Source organism: Loxodonta africana, chromosome 14 (genome assembly GCF_030014295.1).
Source record: "Loxodonta africana isolate mLoxAfr1 chromosome 14, mLoxAfr1.hap2, whole genome shotgun sequence".
Classification (NCBI taxonomy): domain Eukaryota; kingdom Metazoa; phylum Chordata; class Mammalia; order Proboscidea; family Elephantidae; genus Loxodonta; species Loxodonta africana.
In genome coordinates this window covers 74,521,760-74,542,848 of record NC_087355.1, presented here as the reverse complement: position 1 = coordinate 74,542,848, position 21,089 = coordinate 74,521,760, and the positions used below count along the sequence as shown (strand labels likewise).

Sequence of the window (21,089 nt, the reverse complement as noted above, 5' to 3'; positions counted from 1 at the left end):
TCTGATTTAAGCTACAGACTCTAGCTGCCTGAGGCAGTTCTTGTAGAAAGGGGACAAGATTAAACATTTAGCAAACATTTGTCACTAGGGATACCATGGTGGGCAAAAAGGCACAAGACTGGACATTTCAGTCTACTGAGGAATACGGACATTCATCACAGTGTCACGCCAGTGAACTGTAAATGCCAACTGAGGTAAATGCTGTAATGAAAAAGAATGTGGTTCCCTGGAGACGTGAAACAGGACCCTGTCCTAGCCTGCGACACTACCCTGAGAAAAGAAGCAAGAGCTTCCAAAGGAACCTAAGTAACATTTCAAGGATGGCGTGATGTTAAATGTTAACCTTTACCAAACCAAACTTCCTGCGTTAGGTCGGTTCCGACTCACAGTGACCTCATCGCCTGTAATCTTTACAGAAGCAGTGTGCCACATCTTTCTCCCGCAGAGCGGCTGGTCAGTTAAACCACTGACCTTTTGGTTAGCAGCTGAGCACTTAACCACTACACCACCAGGGTTCTTTAGTTATCTTTGTATATATTGTAGTAAATTGGGGTTCTCTCAGGCTTTCTTAGTAGGCTACTTAATTTGTATTTTCTCCAATGTTAATAAATCTTTTCTGTCTCTTCAACAGATGTTCAAGCAGATGCTTTCAGAAAAGCAGACCAAATGGGAGCATTTTAAGAAGGAAGGCTCGGAGCGGATGACCGAGCTTGCTGATGTCTTTTCAGGAGTGAAACCCCTAACCAGAGTGGAGAAAAATGGTAATTGCTGAAGAGGAAATAATGATGTGTTTGAAATGTATAGACAGACTATTTGAAGTATTTGAAACTGGCATAATAAAAAGTCGTTATGTTTTCATCATTTTATGCTGTAACATTGCCCTCTTCTGTTTTAACATTGCAGGGTTGCTCTGAGTTGAATATCGACTCCATGGCACACAACAACAACAACAGATAAAGATCTGAAGTTTAGTGTTGGCTGCTTCTAACTTTGTGCCCCCTCGGGCAATGTTGTTATCATCTCTGAACTTCAGGTTCTTTATCTTCGAAAGATGGGGTTAGGCTAAATCAAAGGTTCCGATACTATACTTTGTAAATAGGGTTTAGAGAATCATAGCTTCCCCTGTGAATAGAATGTAAAACTATGTGTGTAAGTTTCTGTGAGTTTAAGTGATGGGAGAAGAGGATTTATAGCTTTCATAGTCTTCTAGGAAGGATTTATCACCCAAGAGTATTCATAACTACCAACATAGGTGATATCCGAGCTGCTTGTCTTCTAAACTTGTTGGGTTCTTGATGCCTTTTATCAACACACCTGCCATCTAGTGGCAGAAAATGGGATCTGCAGACTGCTGTGGGGTTTTTTATTGTAATGAGATGTATATCAAAACATTGGCCATCTCCACCATTTTTATGTGTACAGTTCAGTGACTTAATTATGTTTCCCATGTTGTCCAACCATCATCACTCTCTGTTTCCAAATGTTTTCATCACCGTTAACAGAAACCCAGTACCCTCGAGTAATACCTCCCCAGCTCCCCCTCTCACTCGTCCCTAATAACTACTAATACTTGGGTCTCTGTGCATTTGCCTGTTCTGGATATTTCACATAACTGGATCATATAGTGTTTGTCTTTTTGTGTCTGACTTATTTCACTCAGCAGAATGTTGTCAGGGTTTACCAATGCTCTAGCAGGTATCAGAACTTCAAACTATAAGCAAGCTAAAGTTTTACTTTAATGATTTTAATCCTGCTTCTTTAGGAAATCTTCTCCATAGCACAATTATGGTGTCACTTCAAATGTTTATATAGATGGGACCTTTCAAAATGCCCTGGAAGACAGTTCTGACCTTTAAGATGACAAAATTTTTTTTAGTGCTTAATATTTATTTTAACTGTTAGATTTATTTCCAATGAAGTTAATAGTGCAGTGCAATTGTTTAATAGTATAGCTTTTTATTTAAAAAGAATTACTATTTTAATCAATATGAGCTTGTCACCACTGTATTTTGGCATTTATCGTATTTTAACCATATTGATGATTTATTTGATGCTGAGTACCATATTAGTACCCATTGCCATTGAGTCTATTCTGATTCATAGCAGCACTTATAGGACAGAGTAGAAGTGTCCCATAGGGTTTCCAAGGAGCAGCTGGTGAATTTGAACTGCCAGCCTTTTGGTTAGCAGCCGAGCTCTTAACCACTGTGCCACCAGGGCTGAGTGACTGGTCCAGAATATATTCTAAATTGTGTTATTCTTCCTATTGGAGAAAGTAAGCCAACTTCCAGTGATGTGGTATAAATTGGCAACAGGTTTGGAGGTTACCATACTGTGACTAAAAAGCAAAGAACCACCTGTAACGATCTGACTAAATCAGTTATTTAGAATCAGGCTCATTAATCTCTGCTGTGGTCTCTCTTAAACCATCCGTTCACCTCCAACTCGTGGCGACCCTGTGTGTGTCAGAGTGAACTGTGCTCCGTTAGGTGCCTGTAGTACCAGCTTTGTTTCGTGGGTCATTCAGAAACCACCACCTTACATACTTTTTTGTGGCTCTATAGCATATTTCAGCTTAGAAAGTACTTGCACAGCTATTTCTCATTTGATCCTTGCAACCCGATCAGATAAGCCTCTTATTCCTTATTTTACATTTAAGGAAGCCAAAGATTTAAAATGTGAGCGTTTCGTTGAGGATACCAAAGGTCCAGAGCCCAGATTCTAACTCAGCACCTCAGGCTCCAAATCTCATGCTCTTTCTACTGTTACATAGCTGTCCCTCAGTCCTACCAAAGAAAAAAATTATAGCTAGTGTTCCTCGTGCCAATCCTTGAAATAACTTAGATTGTAAATTATTAGATCTTTTTAATAAAGTGATAACATGCAATTGGTAAAACAAACCCCCCCCCCCAAAAAAAAAGCTTTAAGGTTTTAAGGAATCAACTCAGTGAGGTGAAAAGAGCAGACATTGAATCTGGACAGGTAAGTGTGACAGTTCCTGGACAGCATTCTTAATACCTCTGAGCATCGGCCCCTTCGTCTGTGAAGAGTAATAATTCGTACCTCCACAGATCATGATGATTAAATGAGACACCGAACTTCACCTAACACTTTGCAGTACTCAGAGTACACTGCTCTCCTTCCCTTTCTCTGCCCTGTGAAATGTGGCTGCTTTGTGAATGCAGATGTCACCACTAAACTCTCCAGACCTGTCCCACAACTCACCGCTCGTACCTCCCACTCCTGGCATGATGGGCTCCTCTCTCCCCTCCAGACGTGCTATTGTCATTACTGCCATGAAGCTCTGAGTGCTTGTCCCTTCATGTAGATAGACTACCTTTCTCCATCTCTGCCTCTCTAGCCTTTACCCTGCCTCACTTCTCCAGAAAACTCTCCCGGGAACTCTGGCACGTCGCTCAGTTCCTTTCCGACTTCTCCCCACCACCACTACCATCTTTGCACATACTGTTGATGACATGTACTCGGCCTTTCACCATTTCTGCCAGCTACTGTAGACTGTTATTTATGTAGAAAGTGTGATTCCTTCTACTAGGTCACACGTTCCAGGTCTTTTTGTGGTTAGTGGTACTGTTTGGAGAGCTCCTGAGGGCACTGTTAGGCACATAGTGAAAGCTCCATGACTAAGAACTGGATTTGTAAAACAAAAACCAAACCCGTTGTCGCCAAGTTGATTCCAACTCATAGCAACCCTATAGGACCGAATAGAACTGCTCCACACGGTTTCCAAGGAGCGCCTGGTAGATTTGAGCTGCCAACCTTTTGGTTAGTAGCTGTAGCTCTTAACCACTACGCCACCAGGGTTTCCAAAGATTACTCAAACTCAAAGCCACGGTTACAGGAATTCTGAAATTTTAGCAGCCTTTCCTTGTTTCTGTATTAATAGAAAATCTTCAAGCTTGGTTCAGAGAGATCGCGAAACAAATCTTATCTCTAAATTATGATGATTCTACTGCTGCGGGCAGAAAAACTGTGCAACTAATCCAGGCGTTGGAGGAGGTAAGGAGAGCCTTTTTAAATGACAGTTTTTAAGTCATGAATCGTACTTTTCGGACTCACCCAGCAATCTACTACTTTTTTTTTTTTTGCACAGCTGAATGAAATTTTAATAGAGTATAATCACTATCGTCATATTAGAGATTTTACAGAGATTGAAGACTGAGAATTGAGGGATCTGTCAATAAGGGATCTTAAAATGCATGTCTAAAAAAAAATACTTTGCTCATTTTTCTATTGTTGGGCCTTTTTTGGTTCATAGGTGCTATTTTTTTTTCCAGCATCCTACTTCTGAAATATAATCTTAATGTTTCATCAGAAAACAAAAGCACTGTGTGTTAATACGCTCACTATAGCATTATCTACCCAATCATTGCCGTCGAATCAACTCCGACTCATAGTGACCCTGTCACACAGAGTAAACTGCCTCTTCGGGTTTCCAAGGCTGTAAATCTTTATAGGAGCAGGCTGCTACATCTTTCTCCCACAGAGCAGCTGGTAGGCTCAAACTGTCGAACTTTTGGTTAGCAGCCCAGCCCTTTAACCACTGCGCCACCAGGGCACCTGTAATATATACCAAAACCAAACCCACTGCCGTCAAGTCGTAGCAACCCTATAGGACAGAGTAGAACTGCCCAAAGGAGTTTCCAAGGAGTGCCTGATGGATTCGAACTGCTGACCTCTTGGTTAGCAGCCGCAGCACTTAACCACTATGCCCCCAGGGTTTTTGTGATATATACAGGATTGTTAAATTAGGGAAATATCAGCATGAAGAGAATGGTAGGAAAAATTTTCATATTTCAACCTGAGGAAATAAATAGTTTGAGGAAAATAGTTACAAAAATAATATAGAAACATTGGGGAAATTGTGATCAGGAGGAAGAAGCAGAAAACAAAACTGCATGTATATACTTGACTTGAAACACTTACTCATGAAGATGAAAGACTGCAGCCTTCAATATGGATTACACATCAGCATAAAGAAACAGAAATCCTCACAACTGGACCAATACGCAACATCATGATAAATAGAAAATATTGAAGCTGTCAAGGATTTCATTTTACTTGGATCCACAATCAACGCCCATGGAAGTGGCAGTCAAGAAATCAAATGACATGTTGTACTGGGCAAATCTGCTGCAAAAAACCTCTTTAAAGTGTAGAAAAACAAAGATGTCACCTTGAAGACTAAGGTGCACCTGACCCAAGCCATAGTATTTTCATTTGCCTCACATGCATGCAAAAGCTTGACAATGAATAAGGAAGACTGAAGAAGAACTGATGCTTTTGAATTATGGTGTTGGCAAAGAATATTGAATATGCTATGGGCTGCCAGAATAACGAATAAATATGCCTCGGAAGAAGTACAGCTAGAGTGCTTTTACCTCTTCTTTACCAACAGAAGGAAGGATGAAGAGACTTGGTCTCACTTACTTTGGTCATGTTATCAGGAGGGACCAGTCACTGGGGAAGGACATCATGCTCAGTAAAGTAGAGGTTCAGTGAAAACGAGCTGGATTGACACAGTGACTACAACAATGGGCTCAACCATACCAACGATAGTGAGGATGATGCCGGGCTCGGCAGTGTTTTGTTCTGCTGTATATAGGGTCGCAATGGGTCAGAACCAACTTGACAGCATCTAATAACTGTTTTTAGATTTGTAAAAAGTGTGTGCATTGGGGAAAAAATCTAGAAAGTAATAAACAAAAATGAAAATAGTCGTATAATTATCGTAAGCTTATACGTGTTGTATTTTCTGAAAAAAAAGGTCATTGTTTTTCATCTCCCCAAACATGATTGTGCCTTACCATCCTTAAAAATTTATTTGTATGTTTAAGTAGACTTAAAATGAAGAATAACAAAAGCATCAGAACAATAACCATAAACTCTATTGCTTAAAACATCTATGCTCATAATCTGTAACCCGTTCCAGTTGGTATGATTGTACGTCTTTGCAGAGATGAAAGTAATACTTTCTTCATTTTGTGAGCTTTCTTACAGGCTTTATCTCTGTAAGGATTCTGGGATGGTTATTATTAATGGGAACATGATATAATACTCCACCGCTGGCATACCAGCGTTACCCTATCCATTCCAGAACAATTGCACTCTGTACTATTTCTGTTTTGATTGCTTTTTATATCTTTGTATCTATAGTACAACTTTAAACAACTTTATAAAACTGGGATGCTTTTCGTCTTTTCTAACCACAAAGCTATAAAAATAGAAATCAATAACAGAAAAAACGAGGAAAATCATGGAAACCAAACAACACCTTGCAAGAAAACTACGGGGTTATAGAAGAAATTAAGGATGGAATAAAGAAATTCACAGAATCAAATAAGAATAAAAATACATCCTACCAGAACCTTTGGGACTAAAGCAGTGCTCAGAGGTCAACTTATAGCAATAAATGCACACACCCAAAAAAGAAGAAAGGGCCAAAATCAAAACATTAGCCCTACAACTTAAACAAATAGATAGAGGCAAAAGAAATCCTTGGGTACAAGAAGAAAGCAAATAATAAAAATTAGAATAGAATTAAATGAAATAGAGAATTGAAAAACAGTTGAAAGAGTTAACTAGACCAAAACCTGGTTTCTTGAAAAGATCAACAAAATCGATAAACCATTGGCCAAGCTGACAAAAGAAAAACAGGAGAGGAAGCAAATAACTCACATAAGAAATGAGATGGGCGATACAACAGACCCAACTGAAATTAAAAGAATCATAACAGAATACTATGAAAAATCATACTCCAACAAATTTGAAAACCTAGAGGAAATGGACAAATTTCTAGAAACACACTACCTACCTAAACTAATACAAACAGAGGTAGAACAACTAAATCTATAATAAAAGGAGAGATTGAAAAAGGTAATTTAAAAACTTCCAACAAAAAAAAGCCTTGGCCGTAACAGCTTCATGGAGAATTTTACCAAACTTTCATAGAAGAATTAACACCACTACTACTAAAGGTATTTCAGAGCATAGAAGAGGATGGAATACTCCCAAACTCATTCTATGAAGCCAGCATATCCGTGATACCAAAACCAGGTAAAGACACCAGAAAAAAAAAGAAAAAAAAAACTAGAGGCCAGTATCCTTCAGGAACATAGATGCAAAAATCCTCAACAAAATTCTAGCCAGTAGACTTCAAGAAGATATCAAAAAAATAGTTCACCGTGACCAAGTGGGATTCATATCAGTTATGCAGGGATGGTTCAACATTAGAAAAACAACCAGTGTAATCCATCACGTAAAACAAAAGACAAGAACCACATGATCTTATCAATTGATGCAGGAAAGGCATTTGACAAAGCACTCATCTGAGATAAAAACTCTCAGCAAAATAGGAATAGAAGGGAAATTCCTCAACATAATAAAGGGCATTTGTACAAAGCCAGCAGCCAACATCTTTATAAATGGTGAGAGTCTGAAAGCATTCCCCTTGAAAACAGGAACCAGATAAGGATGTCCTTTAGCACTACTCTTACTCAACATTATGCTGGAGATCCTAGCCAGAGCAGTTAGGCTAGAAAAAGAAGTAAAGGGCATCCAAATTGGTAAGGAAGAAGTAAAAATATCTCTATTTGCAGATGATATGATCTTATACACAGAAGACCCCAAAGAATCCACAAGAAAACTAACAAGTTTTCAGCGAAGTATCAGGATACAAGATAAACATACAAAAATCAGTTGGATTCCTCTACACCAACAAAAAGAACTTTGAAGAAGAAATCACCAAATCAATACCATTTACAATAGCCCCCAAGGAGAGAAAATACTTAGGAATAAATATAACCAGAGACATAAAAGACCTATGCAAAGAAAACTACAAGACACTACTGCAAGAAACCGAAAGAGACCTACATAAGTGGAAAAACATACCTTGCTCATGGATAGAAGACTCAACATTGTGAAAATGTCAGTTCTACCCAAAGTGATCTACAGATACAATGGAATCCCGATCCAAATTCCAATGACATTTTTTAGTGAGACGGAGAAATAAATCACCAGCCTCATATGGAAACAGAAGAGGCCCCAGATAAGTAAAGCATTACTGAAGAAAAAGAGTGGGAGGCCTCATACTACCTGATTTTAGAACCTATTATACTGCCACAGTAGTCGAAACAGCCTGGTACTAGTACAACAACAGATACATAGACCAATGGAACAGAGTTGAAAATCCAGACATAAATTCATCCAGCTATGAGCAGCTAATATTTGACAAAGGCCCAAAGTCCATTAAATGGGGAAAAGACAGTCTCTTTAACAAATGGTGCTGGCATAATTAGATATCCATCTGGATATTCATCCTTCTGTATGAACAGACACTTCACCAAAGAAGACATTCAGGTGACTAACAGATGCATGAGGAAATGCTCACAATCATTACCCATTAGAGAAATACAAATCAAAACTACAATGAGATACCATCTCATCCAACAAGGCTAGCATTAATCCAGAAAACACAAAATAATAAATGTTGGAGAGGTTGTGGAGAGACTGGAATACTTATACACTGCTGGTGGGAATGTAAAATGGCACAAACGCTTTGGAAAATGATTTGGCACTTCCTTAAAAAGCTAGAAATAGAAGTATCATACAATCCAGCAATCCCACTCTTTGGAAAATATCCTAGAGAAATAAGAGCCACCACAGAAATAGATATATGCACACCCATGTTCATTTCAGCACTATTCACAATAGCAAAGAGATGGAAACAAGCTATATGCCCATCAATGGACAAATGTATAAACAAATTGTGGTATATTCACACAATGGAATGCTACGCAACGATAAAGGACAACGATGAACCTGAGAAACAGAATGTGGATGAATCTGGAAGGCATTATGCTGTGTGAACTTAGTCACAAAAGGGCAAATATTGTATCAGACCATTGTTATAAGAACTCAGGAAATGGTTTAAATACAGAAGAAAACATTCTTTGATGGTTAGGAGGGTGGGGAGGGAGGGAGAGGGAAATTCACTAACTAGATAGTAGACAAGAATTAGGCGAAGGGAAGGACAACACACAATACGGGAGAAGTCAGCACAACTGGACTAAACGAAAAGCTAAGAAGTTTCCTGAATACAACCAAATACTTTGAGGGACAGAGTAGCAGGGGCAGGAATCTGGGGATCATGGTTTCAGGGAACATCTAGGTCAATTGGCATAACAGTTTATTAAGAAAATGTTCTGCATCCCACTTTGCTGTGTGGTGTCTGGGATCTTAAAAGCTAGTGACTGGCCATCTAAGATGCATCAATTGGTTCCAATCCAGCTGGAGCAAAGGAGAATGAAGAACACCAAAGACACAAGGAGAATTATTAGCCCAAGAGACAGAAAGGGCCACATTAAACTAGAGACTTCATCAGCCTGACACCAGAAGAACTAGATGGTGCCCGGCTACCACCAGTGACCACCCTGACAGGGTACACAACAGAGAGTCCCTGATGGCACAGTGGAAAAGTAGGGTGCAGAACTCAAATTCTGGTAAAAAGACCAGACTTAATGATCTTACTGAGACTGGAGGAAGCCGGGAAGACATGGGACCTGGACTCTTTGCTAACCTAGAACTAAAAGCATTTCTGAAGCCAACTCTTCAGACAAAGATTAGACTGGACTACGAAACATGAAATGATACTTGTGAAGAGTGTGCTTCTTAGTACAAGTAGATACATGAGACTAAATGGGCAACTCCTGTCCAGAGATGAGATGAGAAGTTAGAAAGGGACAGGAGCTGGTTGAACAGACAGGGGAAATCCGGGGTGGAGAGGAATGCGTGGTCCCATTATAGGGGTTGCAACTAGTGTTACATAATAATGGGTATATAAATTTTTGTATGAGAAACTAACTTGAGCTGTAAAGTTTTACTTAAAGCACAATTTAAAAAAAAAAAACTTGAATGCATTATATCTTTTGTATTATTTATTTTAGCATATAGCCCAGGCCCCAGGAATTCTACACATCGAAATTTCAGGGCGCTGTGAAATCATTACTTTGTTTTAAAGAATACATCAAAAGAACTTAATATATAAATGTCAGTACCTTAGTTATGATGTAACTTTTTTTTTTTTAACAATCCTACAGATCTTCAGAATTAGAAGGATTTTACAAAATACGTTCATTGATACTAAAATGGCCAATAGAAGTATTCACTTACTGTGTCATACAGAGTAATAAGTAGTGGGACATTTTCTAATCATAGAAACACATGCATTGTTTTATGACTTGGGTTATATAGTCCTAAAATTGTAATTGGAAATGCAGATTTTATCAGTCATTAGTAACTAGTGTGCTTATTCAGAATTTTGAAAATGAAATGTACTTTCATAACACAGGTTCAGGAGTTTCACCAGTTGGAATCCAATCTGCAAGTACGTCAGTTTCTTGCTGATACTCGAAAGTTCCTTCACCAAATGATCAGAACCATTAACATCAAGGAGGAGGTCCTGATTACCATGCAGATCGTTGGGGACCTCTCCTTTGCTTGGCAGTTAATTGACAGGTAACGCGAACACGGTGACACCTACCTAGTTTTTCCCAAATCAAGACAAGACAGCCTGGCATTCGCCCTTGATGAAGGACACTACAAACGTCTTCTTCCTTGATCTCTTTTTACAGTTTTACATCCATCATGCAAGAGAGCATAAGGGTAAACCCATCCATGGTTACTAAACTCAGGGCTACATTCCTAAAGGTAAGGAAAGAACCGTGGCATTGCCTCTTCCGTCCCTAGAGAAGTGTTGGCCTTCGTTATTACCTCCTTCATTCATTCAGCCCGAGATTTCATCCTTTTGGAAAGTTAGATACATTTTTTAGTATTTTTACATACTGAAAATTGTTAGCAATTTTTCCGTAAGAGCATAGTTTCAAAAGATGCCAGAAATATTAGAATTTTGAATGAATAATAAAGTTGGAGTTTCGTACAGAAAAATTATTTTTGAATGAAGCAAAGCTTTTTGCGGTTTTATTAATGTGCTAAAACTGTGAGTCCCATGGTCTTCTGTTATTCCCTACACATGAACTAAGTCCTTTTACTTATTTATTCAAACAATTATTTTTTTTTTTTATTTTCATGAAAATATACACAGCAGAACAGACATCCATTCATCCATTTCTGCATGTACGATTCAGTAACGCTGGTTACGTCCTTCATGCTGTGCCATCATTCTCGCTGTCTCCACCATATTGTTTCACGGCCACTGACTTAGACTCACTACCTCCTGAACTCCTCATCTGTGCTTTAGAGTTACTGTTGACATCTTGATCTCATGTAGATAGTTCTTTAAAAGAGCTCGCTTCTCATGGTGAACATTCTTTACTAGCTTAGCTAAACAGTTGTTTAAAGATGACTTTAGAAGATAGTTTCAGTTCGTGGTTTGAAGATTTCAGAGAATTTTTATTGAGTGCCTTCTACAAGCTAGGGCCTACTCTAAAGATGAGAGGGTAATGGTGAACAACACAGACATGACCCTTGCTTAAATGAACAAATCATTTATTCAATGTCTTATGAAGGAGTTATCAATTCTGAGATGTACTTTTTTCATATTTTAATATCTGTAATTGGAAAAGGGTTTACAATTGATGGCTTATCATAGTTTACTTGTCAACATTTTTTTTTCTTTCTTTCTTACTGGTGCATAAAATAATGGCACTTCTTACTCTTAATGCCTCTTAGATTGGACTAAGTACAGTTGTCCATCAACCGAAATGTCTGCTATCGGTAAACCAAAAACCAGACCCCTTGCTTTCAAGTCAATTCTGGCTCATAGCGACCCTATAGGACATGGTAGTACTGCCTCAAAGGGTTTCCAAGGAGGCTGGTGGATTTGAACTGCCAACTTTTTGGTTAGCAGGTAAATGCTTAACCACTGTGCCACCGGGGATCCTTGATATCCATAAAGGAGTGGTTTTCTTCTGTACCGCAGTGATTCTCAAACTTGAACTTGCATCAGTTACCTGGAAGACTTGTTAAAACACAGAAGGCTGGCGCCACCCCTCAGAGTTTCTGATTGCGTTTCTAACAAGCTCCAGGTGATGCTGATATTCAGCAGGGCTAGGGTCCACACTTTGAGGACCGCTACCATGGCAGATGACTATCTTTTTTTTTAATGGCATCTCTGTTCTTTCATGTAAAGTTAACCCATAAACCCATTGCTGTCCAGTCGATTCTGATTCATAATGGTGCCATAGGACAGAGGAGAACTGCCCAAAGGGTTTCTAAGGCAGTGAATCTTTCCGGAAGCAGACTGCCACATCTTTCTGCCTTAGAGCAGCTGGTAGGTTCAAACCACTGACCTTTCAGTTAGCAGCCGAGTGCTTTAACCACTGTGCCGCCAGGGCTCCTTCATGTAAAGTTAGAAGCTATTAATGATATTGATAACGATGCAGTGGTTGTTGCTCAGAGCCCGAGAGCTTTGTAGCTCATTGCCATTTCTGAAAGAGGGAGATTTCTTGGACTCTTACAAAGAAAAAAATAATAATAATAGGATTTCTAAGCAGCAGCTGGTAGATTCGAACTGCTGATCTTTTCATTAGCAACCGAGCTCTTAACCACTGTGCCTCCCTTGCAGAGAAACAGAGATCTCATTTGTCTTCCAGCTTGCCTCTGCTCTTGACCTGCCTCTTCTTCGCATTAACCAAGCAAATAGCCCTGACCTTCTCAGTGTGTCTCAGTATTACTCTGGCGAATTGGTGTCCTATGTGAGAAAGGTAAGAAATTCACCAAAGCAAATTTACGTTGGATTCAAAATCTTGCTGTGTCACTAGTTAAGTGATCTAAGGCAATATGACTTAGCATCTCTGGACCTCAGTCTTTTTAAAATCTGTACTGTGGGAATGACCTTTTTTTTTTTTTTTTTTTTTTGGCGATATTTCTGATGATTAGCTTTATATTCTGTGATAACGTTTGAAGGAATATAACCCTGTGAATGGTTGTTGTTAGTTGCTATTAAGTCAACTTCAACTCATGGCAACCTTATATATGACAAAAAGAAACGTTGCCCAGTCCTGAGTCATCTTAATGATTCATCCGTCTGAAAACCTTATGGACGAGCCTGGTAGCAGTTATTAAAACAGCTCTTCTAAGCTTCTCAGCATCCCTTCCTGTGCAAAATGTTGTTTGTGAATGCTGGCACCCTTCATCCTAGTGTTTCATCAGCTAAGAAAAAGAAAATAGATGGCCATTTGTTTTTCCTCTTTTCTCTTTCATTAAAGGTTTTGCAGATCATTCCAGAAAGCATGTTTACTTCTCTTCTGAAGATCATAAAGCTTCAGACCCACGATATCATTGAAGTGCCTACCCGCCTGGACAAAGACAAACTGAGGGACTATGCCCAGCTTGGCCCACGATACGAGGTGCTGTGTTCCTGCAACTTTTGCCTTTTGATACGTAAAACTAAAAACCACGAAATTTCATAGGTTCCAAAGGGACCTTGAGAGGCCCTCCTCTGTCTGCATGGCTGTCCCCATGACCACAGGACCAAGGCTGATGTGTTTTTCTTGTGCTCAGTGATAACCATGGTGTGCCATTTTTGTACCATCAGACCTTTAATCCCTCCGTTTCCTGGTGTCATTTAATGCCTTGCTTGGCACTTAGTGGCAATGGAGCTTAGCTGATCACTTTCCTCGTGAACAACTTCGGTAAATCAGCCCATCTCTTTAGGCTAAATTCTCTAGACTTTTCATATTCAAGTTACTGCTTTATACACCATTCCAGTGGCTCAAAATAATCTATATCCCATTAACCACTTCCTATAGGCCAGACTTTTAAGCCCAGTTAGCAGTTACACAACCTCAGAGATTGTTCTCCCCCAATACCCCCTGCTTTTCTTTCTCTCTGAACTTAAAGCTGTGAAAAGTAAAATCAACTGAAAATTGGAAAAGCAATGTCCAGTGTCTGTTTTACATCTTCTGACACAACTCCAAGGAAGTACATCAGGAATTTAGATTACTAAGCTTGGTATCCATCTAAATAAAAAGAATTTATTTAGATGGTATGGCCATGTTTATTCTAACTCAAAAATACAGCCTCTGTCTGCCTTCTCAATGACCCCTGGTGTTGCTTGAAAAAAATGTGAAGGACAGCGAAGGGGAAATTACCTTCTCAGAGTCTTAGTTGTCTTTTTCTGGCTGGAAGGGACCATCCATATTATTGAGTCCTGCCCTCTCATTGGATGGCTGAGAGAAACTGAAGCCCAAAGAAGGGGAAATGATTTATCAAATGTTAAAGAGCCAGCTAATGTCTTCTCACTCAGTTACCCAATATATCTAACAGTAGTCTTTCAGTTATACCCCAAAGCCTCATTTCTATCTGAGACGTGTGTACACAGGGGTCCTAGTGCATAGAAACTGCATAGTCATTTCTGTTCTCTTTGACCACTCCAGGACTATTAGCCAGCTGTTTTAGCTTTCCATGGGAATGATGGGTCTTTTGCCTGAAGTACTTCATTATACCTCTTTTTCTTTGTTAAAGGTTGCCAAGCTTACTCATGCTATTTCCATTTTTACTGAAGGCATCTTAATGATGAAAACGACTTTGGTTGGCATTATCAAGGTAAAAGTTTTGATGCTAGTCTTTATGGCGTAGTAGTAAAGACGTTTGTTGGGTGCCATCGAGTCATTTTCAACTCATGGGGACCACATGTGACAGAGTGGAACTGCCCCAGAGGGCTTTCTTGGCTATAATCTTTACATAAGCAGATTGCCAAGTCTTTCTCCCTTGGAGCCACTGGGTGGATTCAAACCATCAACCTTTTGTTTAGCAGCTGAGCACTTAACCGTTGGCACCATTATTAGAATTTTCTTCCTTAAGTTTAAAGATAATCAAAACCACGTAAAATCCATCAGTTGTCTTCTTTATGACTTTTTAAGATAATGATTCTTTACAAATTAAAAGTAAAAGAAACAACCAAAAAAAAAAACCCCAAACCCATTGCCTTTGAGTCGATTCCAACTCATAGCTCCTAAGAGAAACAAGTCTCAGGGAATTCAAGAAAGTGTGGTATAATTATTTGCTGTTTTCTGGATTCTACTGTATTTTAGGGAATGAAAAAAGCTTTCTCATTACAGAAAAAATGAGCAAATGAAGCTTATAGAGTTAGGTAGTAGATATGCTTTCTCCTATTTTATCTTCCTAATTACAAACAGCACACCAAGAACACTGAAAGGAAAGACCCAGAAAAAAAACCCAGTGCCGTTGAGTCGATTCCAACTCATAGCGACCCTATAGGACAGAGTAGAACTGCCCCATAGAGTTTCCAAGGAGCGCCTGGTGGATTCGAACTGCCAACCCTTTGGTTAGCAGCTGTAGCACTTAACCACTACGCCACCAGGGTTTCCAAAAGGAAAGAGAATTGTTCAATCTACCGAGCGGTCCAACACTAAACTTGATTTTCCTCGTGTGGATATCGATTTCTTGAGATAACGTTTGGAGGAATGACACACAACTAAATTCAGCTTTTCATTCCACCACCTCCTCCTAGTGATAAGGAAAGGCACTTGTTTGTATTAATGAAATGATAAAAATGGGAGGCAGTTTAAAAATTACCGTACCTCTCCCCCAGTCTTTGAAAAGTTCTGTTTTAACACGAGCATCCTGAATTTTATTGAGTCAAACCAAGTCCTAAGAAGGCTAGAGGTTTAATAATTCCATCCAAGTTGCCCAGGGTCAAAGGGGCAGGGAAGGAAAACAATCCAAATCATTTAGAGGTGAGCTGGGAAAGTTCCACTGTGGATTCTGGGGACCATTTTTCCTCTGGGTTTATTTAAGATGGAGCTTTCCCTAACTGCCATTTACTACTTTTTGGTTTGCATGTAGGTAGATCCAAAGCAGTTGCTGGAAGATGGAATAAGGAAGGAGCTCGTTAAACGTGTTGCTTTTGCCCTTCATAGGGGACTGATCTTCAACCCTCGAGCCAAGGTACCAAATGACCGCAATGGCGCTATCCTTTCTCCCCACTCAGCTTGCAAAATGGACTAGAACACCATTTTGAACCGCTTATGAGTCAGGCCTTTCTTCTTGTCAGATATATATCTAATGTATATGATTTTCAATACAAGCAACTGGAGTGCTTTTTGATCTTCTATTATAATCTATTCGCATTATGAGAAAATCCTTTTTGAAACCCCTGCTTATTTCCTTCACCTGCTGATCCACAAGTTTAAGAATTTAACATTTAACTAATGTTTCTCATTCAGAGTTCCTTTTATAGTTAAAAGAATTTCATAACCCTAAGGCATATAGGAACTTTAAAGGCTGTAATTTTTTACTTTGCTATATCTGTTATGGAATATGGTCATTTTTCTCAGCAAAGAAAAATGAGGCCTGAAATTTATATGTGGGGTACTTTTTACCTCAATAAATCCAATTTGAAATATCATGTTTTCAGATTAGATATATTCATCAATTGGTATGAGGGAAATAATCCACACCATTTTTTACATTCTTTTGAGGTTTTCTTACCAAATTATTGAAATCTGTTTGTTGCTGAATGTCTTACATCAGTTTTGAGATTAAATATGAGTATTTCCAAAATGATGACTCTGATCTCTTATTGGGCGTATCATGTAAGTATTAATGGTTGACAGCCTGCTCCAATGTAATAGAATTACTTTTCCGTTCTTGCACAGCCAAGTGAATTGATGCCCAAGCTGAAAGAGTTGGGGGCTACCATGGATGGATTCCATCGTTCTTTTGAATACATCCAGGACTATGTCAACATTTATGGTCTGAAGATCTGGCAGGAAGAAGTATCTCGTATTATAAATTACAATGTGGAACAAGAGTGTAATAACTTCTTAAGAACAAAGGTATCTAAATCTTTTTTTAAATCCCTGACTGTATTTGTTATTTTTGACATTTAAAATACAACCCCAAACCTCAGAAATACCAAAAAGTAATTACTGAAAGTCAGGAAGCTGTAGATAGTCATGAATACCTTGGGAGTTCCTTCAGGCATGTGGGGAATTCAGAAAAGCTGACGTGGCACCAGGCCTTGGGGAGCTGTCCTTGTTGCCATCGAGTCGATTCTGACTCATAGTGACCCTATGTGGCAGGGTAAAACTGTTCCGTAGGATTTCCTGTGCTGTAATCTTTACAAAGCAAATCACCAGGGTGTTTTTGCTGGGTGGATTAGAACCACGGACCTTTCAGTTAGCAGCCAGCACTTAGCCACTACACCACCAAAGCTCCTTAAGGAGAAAGCAAATATACTGTACTCAGATGGCTACAAAACAAAGCTGTTGTGACTGTTGTAATCGAAGCGGTCAAGAGTTCAGAAGACTCAGGATTTCTTCATATAGGGGAAGCTTCATATAGGAGATAGTGCTCAAACTGGACCTTGGTGGGTCAGTGTTGGGGAGATGATGAAATAGAGATGGCAGGATCAGAAGCGTGGTGGTAAAACGCAAGGCTTTGTTGGAGGCTGCCGAGCACTACTGGCCAGAACAGAAAATAGTCATGCAAAAGGAAATTGACATGGCCGGTTAGCATCAAAATTCTTAAATGGCAGAGCTAAAAAGTTTGATTTTCATCAGTAGCTAACAAGGAGCCACTCTGCAGGTTTTTAAGTAGGAATTGATATGATTCAGGTGACATTTCAGAAAGATTATCTTCCAGCCTTAGGATATTCTGAACTTTTAGATTACACTGATACATGTCATCTCATAAGACAAAAAGCCAGAAGTTCCTGAGTTTCCTCTTCACACTTCTCAGTCACTTCACTTTTTCACAATTTTTTTTTTTATAAATGTCATATATGACATTTTGTGAGGCTGCTAAAACATTTTTAAAAATTTCTTCTTCAATATCAAGGACCTTTTATTATCACTCTTCATGCAATATTATCTTTGTCAGAGTATGTGGAAAAAGGATAACTAAGTTACTTTATCAAAGATGTACTGAATATTTGTGGTTTTGTTTTCTAGATTCAAGACTGGCAAAGTATGTACCAATCCACTCATATTCCAATACCAAAGTTTAGCCCTGTGGACGAGTCCGTAACATTTATTGGTCGACTCTGTAGAGAAATCTTGCGGATCACAGACCCAAAGTAGGTGTTTCTGAATTCCAGTGACCTTGCTGACATGGACAGTCAAAGTCTCCAAACATGTTTTGTGTATCTCAGATCACACCCTTGCTTCTGCCACAATTGAATCCCTGGTAATGGGTTTATTACAATGTACTCTTTTTGAGGCTGTGTCTTTTCCCCAGTGTGACTAAAGAGGCCCCTGTCCAACAAAACATAGATTGAAACAAGCTTAAGGTCTCTTTGGCCACTCTTTAGTCTTTGCTGCTCTTGCCTTCTGATGTTCTTCTCACATGGCCCTATGGACTCCCCAGTATATTAAGGCTTTTTGTTACAAATTGCTCAGCTGTACCTTGTGTAACTGGCACATTACCCCAAACTGGTCACTGGATCTTGCATTTGTCAGCTCATAAAGGAGCCTTGGTGGCATAGTGCTTAAAGCACTTGGCTGCTAACCGAGAGGTCGGTGGTTCGAACCTACCAGCCACTCAATGGGAGAAAGATGTGGCAGTCTGCTTCCATAAAGATTTACAGCCTTGGAAACCCTGTGGAACAGTTCTACTCTAGTTGGCCACTGTGAGTCAGGGTCAACTTGATGGCAGTTGAGTTTGGTTTGGGTTTTATCCTGACCATTTAAGATTACCTCCTTGTTTCTTAGCCCAACACACAAGCACTTTTGATAGTAAGAACTAACATTTATTTAGCACTTATGCTGTGCACTGGTCTCAGCATATTATACACATACATTCATTTCCTCGTTACAGCAGTCTCATCTGTCAGGCATTGTTATTATTCCCATTTTAAAGATGAAATAACTGGGGCACAGAAAAGCTAAGTCACTTGCCCGAAACCACAGAGTTAATAAGTGGTGGACCTACAGTACACGAGCCCTCTGACTCCAAGCCCAGCTCATACGCGCTGCACTGTTCAAAGACAGACTGCATGGCTCTGACATATAGTGAATCCCAGTTTACATTTGGGCCCCAAGTGTTCTAGAGTCAACAAGAGCTGGGCAAAAAACTCACATAATCAGAACTGCCCTTGAGAACATTGTAGGTGGACACCATGCTGGGGACTAACATGCTGCCTCTCTCAGTTAGTACAGTGGAGTACGGTTTTCCTCCTTGCTGCTCAGTTGAACCTCAGGTGAAGCAGTTGGTACTAAGACCATCTGAGGAAAGGGCAGGTTCATGTCTTCTGCCTCATGTTCACTTCTGGGCACGTGCCCACTAAGTGGAACAGCTGGTGGGTTGACCCGGGAAAAAATGATTTCTTCTCCCCAGCTGTGCGTGCATAGTTGAGTTTCTATCATATCATATGTTTTCACAGTGAGGATTCCAGGTCCCTTTCTTTACCAAAATGGCAATGTCCACAGACTGTGGTTTGTCTCTGGAAACTTAAAAAACGACCACATGAAGACACAACTGGACTCTAAACTCTTAAGTTTGACAACCAAGCCTAACCTTGTCCTGCCATTGTGGCTCAAAACAACAGTTCAACTCAGGGGAAATATGTCACTCAAACCATAGATTAGGGTAGGAAAATGATTTAACCGGACTTTAATTTACTGGCCCATTGGGCAGTCACCGTGAAGATATATTTGATGCAGATACAGAAGTTAGAAAACACAAATCACGTGACTGTTATACTTCATATTTGATGCCCCAATTCCTGATGAGTCCCACATCTCTTTAGGATGAATTCTGAATTGCTTTTGAGTTTTTCACTTATTTTGTTTTAGAATGACATGTCACATTGACCAGCTGAATACTTGGTATGATATGAAAACTCATCAAGAAGTGACCAGCAGCCGCCTCTTCTCAGAAATCCAGACCACCTTGGGGACTTTTGGTCTGAATGGGTTAGACAGGCTTCTGTGCTTTATGATTGTAAAAGAGTTACAGGTGAGGCTTTTACATTCTGCTACCCTGGAAAAGATGGGAATAGGTCTTGCAAGACAGCTTAAGCTCCTTTAACTTTTCTTTCATGCTTGCTTATATTAACATCAGGATAGATAGATAAGAACTAAAAAAAAACTAGAATGTTTTTGGCCAATGTAGAACTTTTATGAGTAATTTGCTTTTGTGGGTTTCAACTTGGGAAGTACCTTTTGTCTTTGAAACCAGTAACTCTTTTTACAGGGGGTGTTTCTAATAAGAACCCAGAGTTACTGCTTTCCTCTGTCATCCTGTTTATAGGCCTGGCGTGACTTAGGCACAGTCTCTGTTCTTTGTAGCATTTTAATTAACTGGAGTATTTATTCATTCTGCACATGGTGTTTGTTCTTTGATCATGCCTTCTTGTTTTTAGAATTTCCTCAGTATGTTTCAGAAAATTATCCTGAGAGACAGAACTGTTCAGGATACTTTAAAAACCCTCATGAATGCTGTCAGCCCCCTGAAAAGTATTGTAGGTAAGTGTCCTGAAACTACTCTGAGATAAAGATAGCACCACAGCCTTTCTAAATTTACTAAGTAGAAAATTATATTTTAACCTTCCAGCAAATTCGAATAAAATTTACTTTTCCGCCATTGCCAAAACACAGAAGATTTGGACAGCTTATCTCGAGGCTATAATGAAGGTATGATGTGGGGGAGAGGGAACCAACTGTTGACTGCAATAATCAGTATTGTATTTTCTAAATTATTATTGTAACTTTGATGCCCAAAGAAAGCTACACTTCCTTTTTGGTTATTAAAATGAAAATATAATACTTCAGTTTATCATCATTTCTAAATTTATTTTTCTCTTTATCTTCCTTTCTGGGGCTATTCTTGACTATGGCCTTTGCTTTTCATTGGTCTGTTGTTTTCTTTTTATGCAAAAAACTGTTTTGAAATGCATTTTCGCAAGAGGTGCTTCCATGCAAGCCAGTGAAAATTTTCCTCTGTCAGTAATATTCCATTCTTACCTAACAAGCTCATTGAATTTCTTATCAGTTTACTAGCTGGTAAGTGGATAAGTGGAGAAAATACTGAAGTTGTCAGGGACTTCATTTTACGTGGATCCACAGTCAATGCCCATGGAAGCAGCA

The 21,089-nt window shown here is 39.3% G+C and overlaps 1 protein-coding gene across 1 annotated transcript in view; it reads left to right on the top strand.

Moving 5' to 3' along the window:
- WASHC5 (WASH complex subunit 5) overlaps positions 1-21,089 on the top strand; it is a 69,596-nt gene that overhangs the window by 23,268 nt on the left and 25,239 nt on the right. Inside the window, exons 11-23 of the mRNA XM_003408182.4 lie at positions 632-761; positions 3,905-4,017; positions 10,367-10,533; positions 10,650-10,725; positions 12,630-12,740; positions 13,245-13,385; positions 14,503-14,583; positions 15,847-15,948; positions 16,659-16,838; positions 17,955-18,079; positions 19,797-19,959; positions 20,366-20,468; positions 20,557-20,636. Of these exons, the coding sequence (XP_003408230.2) occupies positions 632-761; positions 3,905-4,017; positions 10,367-10,533; positions 10,650-10,725; positions 12,630-12,740; positions 13,245-13,385; positions 14,503-14,583; positions 15,847-15,948; positions 16,659-16,838; positions 17,955-18,079; positions 19,797-19,959; positions 20,366-20,468; positions 20,557-20,636 (1,572 nt within the window). The remainder of the gene's footprint in view (positions 1-631; positions 762-3,904; positions 4,018-10,366; positions 10,534-10,649; positions 10,726-12,629; positions 12,741-13,244; positions 13,386-14,502; positions 14,584-15,846; positions 15,949-16,658; positions 16,839-17,954; positions 18,080-19,796; positions 19,960-20,365; positions 20,469-20,556; positions 20,637-21,089) is intronic.